We start from the raw sequence: 4622 nt of genomic DNA, 5'->3' as shown, positions 1-4622 counted from the left end.
AGCACGGCGGGGGCCCAGTGGCCGGGCCCGGTGTGTGAGGGCGGCGCGATCCCTTCTCCCCCGGGTGCCCGAGTGGGGTCACTCGGGGAGCGGGGTTTCCGCGCGGCTCAGGGCATCGCTCCCTGTGGAACGTCGGTGTCTGACGAGAGGGAACGCTGATCTTTAACGAGCTGTTGCTTTTTCCAGTCTCGAAGATATGACTCCAGAACCACCATATTCTCTCCAGAAGGTATTTTTTAACTCTGTACTTTCAAGTAAACTCTTAACTGTTCTATCCAGCTTCTCAAAGCTAAATAACAAACGACTTGTATAGAGGTTAGTTGTTTATAGGGTGTTTCTATCCATATACAATTTACAGGAATCATGTTTACCCCCTAGGAGTAGCTCCTAATTCTGTAAGGGCACCAAGGGTCCAACGTGGAGACTCCCAAATTCATTCTAATTCAGTCACTAATGAGACTGCAGCCCATTAGTGGGTAGTGCCACCTGCCATGTTTTGAAATAACTTGAGCAAATGGTCACCGTTTCTCTTTTGTTTGAGTGTGGCTCGTGATGCTCCTCCCCCCCAGAAGACATGGTGTCCCGCTGCTGCAACTTGAAATAACTTGAGCAAATGGTCACCGTTTCTCTTTTGTTTGAGTGTGGCTCTTGGGTGGGTTTTGTCACTGCTCCTCCCCCCGAGAGGACATGGTGTCCCGCTGCTGCGATCACAGCTCTCCTCTCCTTACCCCTGCTGAAACAAGGGCCTGCCAGCCATCTTTCCCTGTTTTTTTTTTAATGTGGAATGCACTTTAGTATCAAATATTTTATTTGATTATTGAAATCTGGCTCATTCTACTGCAACAAAGAGTTCTGTAGATACTTAAGAGTTCTTTATGTAAAATGTTGTGGGTTTTTTCCCCACATTGGCTATGTCCTGTATTACCTTATCAGATCCATGGATTTTCTTTCCCTGACTCCTTCCTCCTTTTCAACCAATTAATTTACTACCAACTGGAAATAAACTGAAGAAGTAAGACTGGGTTGGCCAATAAGCATCTGTCAGAGTCTTCCAAATTTAAGTCACCTGGTGTACTTGGTCTTGTTCAGTGTCACTTTGTTGCTGTTACTACTTCAAATCCTTTCCTAGGGCGCTTGTACCAGGTTGAGTACGCGATGGAAGCCATCGGACACGCAGGTACTTGCCTGGGAATCCTAGCAAACGACGGCGTTCTGCTGGCAGCAGAGAGACGCAACATTCACAAGCTGCTCGATGAAGTGTTTTTCTCAGAGAAAATATACAAACTTAATGAGTAAGTTGAAAAGATGATCATATGTCCAGTGATGTTATTGGTAACAAAACTACTATTCTTCAGACGTTTTAGCACTGAACCTGGTTTTATTTTATTTAAAGTGTTAGTATTCTTTTTGCTCAGTGGCCTAGACAGGTATGACTTATTTTGGCATTGTTTGTTTCAGTAGTTCTTTCAAAGTACGAGTGTTGCTTTTTCCCAATGTTTAAGATAATTTTCTAGGTGGAATAGCCTGTCTGTTGGTACTTCCCCATACAAGGTAATGTTATTGCAGCACTTAGGAAAATTGGGAATTCTCAGTTTTGCAAAATACCATTTAGTGGCGCAGCATACAGGATGCATACAACAGCCCTCCCCCTACTATTTGAGCTCAGCATCCTCTTCTAAGTCTTTTTTTTTCTTCTGTGATTTAAAGACAACAAGATAATTAGGTAGAACATACCTTAGGTTTCTTTGCCACAATAGTAGCAGAGATGATATATCTCCATATTACGACTTCCTTTTTAGCTCTCTGGAAGTTGAATTTGTGGTGTCAGAGGGAGAGTGTTAGGGATTATGCTCTCTTGCCTATAAAGGTGGTGGAGCTTCATCCTTGCCAGAGGGTGCAAACAAACAGCCTGACGTCCTGTCACCTCCCGTTCTGTGTTGACCTTGCAAACAGCTGGAACTGTAGGAACCCTAAAGGCAGGAGCCGATAAACCTCTTTTATACAGCAGCTAGTTATGATCGGAAAGGCCCAACAGTACGTGTTCTTGAGCTGCTGTATGAAGATGTGACTATTTGTTGGTGACTGATAGGAATTCTGTTAATTGCTGTGCTTCTGTTGCAGGGATATGGCTTGCAGCGTTGCAGGAATAACTTCAGATGCCAATGTTCTCACAAACGAGCTGAGACTGATTGCACAGAGGTAGGTCTGCTCGCACTTAACGTGGTTTCACTCGCCTGTGATGTCAGATTCAGTTCCGTTGATGTATTTAATCAAAACAAACATGTTTAGGACAGCGGAAGTAGACTGAAGTAAAGCAGTTAGATCAAAGAGGCTCTAATTTAGGAGCTTGTTTCTTGTTAAATATGGTACAGGATACTGTCAGCAAATCAAGTTTTAAAAACTGTTGTTTTCTCCTTCATATTAGGTATTTGTTACAGTATCAAGAGCCCATTCCTTGTGAGCAACTGGTAACAGCACTGTGTGACATCAAGCAGGCTTATACGCAGTTTGGAGGTAACGGAGTGTGATGAACCATTGTGCTTTCAAATATCTAAAGAATGAATCTATTACATAATGGGAAGCATCCAAGTCTCTGGACAGTTCTACCAAATTCTTCTGTCACAAGTTATACTGGGAAAAACAATAGCCAAATTTAAGGGCGGAATGAGTAGTTTTGCTACTGAAGGTGCTCCTCCTTAGGGGTTGAGAAATGGATGGCGGAGGTTCCAGCCTATCGCACAGAACACTTTGAGGGAATTCTCCAAAAGACCAGCAGAGAATTGTTTGCTATTTTGGGCCCATCCAGAGTAATGGCACAATGAATCACAATTCAGACTATATGGAGGGGGATCAATATTGTAGCACTTGAAAAACGATATTTCTGTGGATCAAGCAACGTGTTAGAAAATGTTGTAAATAGTGCACCTTAGTATGTGAACTGATGGTTCTGGTATTTTACATATATGTGGTGTGAAAGAATGACCTTTTTACGTACCTGGTTTTTGACACTGTTAAGTTATGTGCTTTAACAGCTAAGCTACGCACTTTAAATACTAAGTTTTGATTTTAAAGTCCTGAGATGATAAATTACAATTTGTGGAGACAGAAATGAGCTGCTCTTAGGGTTAAATGAAATAAACCTCTGCTGTCATCCCCCCAACAAAGAAATGTTGGCGTGCTTATCTCAAGCAACAGAAGTGCAGAATGGTCTGTTAAATCCTAGTTCACAGGAAGAGATTTGAAAAAGGAAATCAAAGAAAATAATTGTCACTCATGACCAATCTTGTTACTAAATTTAGATTGCTAATTGCTTTTTTTTTTTCAACAGGAAAACGTCCTTTTGGTGTTTCACTGCTGTATATTGGCTGGGATAAGCACTATGGATTTCAGCTGTATCAAAGTGATCCTAGTGGAAATTATGGAGGGTGGAAAGCTACATGCATTGGGAATAATAGTGCTGTAAGTTCTGGTTTTTTACCTCTCAAAGTGAAAGAAAGTGTAAATTGCACTGTACTAATTAAACTGAGTTGTTGATTATTAGTACAGAGCAGAAATAGGTTGAAGCATTGCTCTTAATCATGTATTGATACTGGCTGGCAAAAAGCAACTGTTCGGTTGATTGCCCAAAGATATAATTTTAATTTCTGTGACATTTATAGGCAGCTGTGTCAATGCTAAAGCAAGACTACAAAGAAGGAGAAATGACCTTAAAGACTGCGCTTGCATTAGCCATTAAGGTTCTAAACAAAACCATGGATGTCAGCAAACTCTCTGCAGAGAAAGGTAAGCAGTTTGCTAATACGGGATAACACCCTTTGCTGGAAAAAAGAAAAAGTGGGGAATGTATATACGTTTTACTGAATTTTTAGTTGTGATGTGAAAAGCATTTTTAGAAGACGCAGCAGCTCTCAGCCTTAGCCTCTCTAAGAGGCATGTGGATGGTTTGGTTGAGGATGACCCACCTGGGTCAGCTGCAGGGGTGTAGGGATGGCTGTGTGTCTGGTGGAAGAGTCACTGGAGAGGTCCTGCCGCGCTGGTGCACGCTGCTGGAGAGGACGGCTGCCGTCTGGCTCACCAGTCAGGCCTCTCTGTAGAGGCAGGACAAGAGCCTGCTGCTTCAGTGTCAGGTGTCACCACAGATCTTACCCTTCTGATGATTGCTCTGCCTAAAGGACAAAATGTAACGCCGCTGTCTGTTCCATATGTTTCAGTTGAAATTGCAACACTGACAAGAGAGAACGGAAAGACAGTAATAAGGGTTCTGAAGCAAAAGGAGGTGGAACAGTTGATTAAACAACATGAGGAGGAGGAAGCAAAAGCTGAACGTGAAAAGAAGGAAAAAGAACAAAAAGAGAAGGATAAATAGAGTATGAAATCAAGTGTTCTGTAGATAATATAGGACCTGCTTCAATAAAAGATAGTCTGGATTTCTGTTCTGCAGAAGCCTACAAACACGCCATGGAGGACCCAGAATTACTTTTGATGAACCAGGTCCTTAATCATCATTCAGATAATTAGTTTACTGCTCCTTACATCAACCAATAATTGCTTTAATTCTTGAACACTCTATTTCTTTCATCTTCTATTTTTTATTATGGAATAAAATTTAAGAAGAATAGTGA

General features: G+C 41.8%; 1 protein-coding gene across 1 annotated transcript; it reads left to right on the top strand.

Moving 5' to 3' along the window:
- Nucleotides 1–72: 72 nt before the first annotated feature.
- PSMA4 (proteasome subunit alpha 4) lies at nt 73–4622 on the top strand. Its single transcript, XM_014944658.1, has 7 exons — nt 73–229; nt 1130–1292; nt 2122–2199; nt 2426–2514; nt 3329–3459; nt 3660–3783; nt 4212–4622. Exons 2-7 carry the CDS (start codon nt 1156–1158, stop codon nt 4364–4366), a joined length of 714 nt encoding a protein of 237 aa, XP_014800144.1. The 5' UTR covers nt 73–229; nt 1130–1155; the 3' UTR covers nt 4367–4622.

The sequence above is a fragment of the Calidris pugnax genome, unplaced genomic scaffold, assembly GCF_001431845.1.
Source record: "Calidris pugnax isolate Ruff unplaced genomic scaffold, ASM143184v1 scaffold70, whole genome shotgun sequence".
Lineage (NCBI taxonomy): Eukaryota > Metazoa > Chordata > Aves > Charadriiformes > Scolopacidae > Calidris > Calidris pugnax.
Note: the sequence above shows the minus strand (reverse complement) of the source record. Positions and strands in the feature narration are given on the sequence as shown.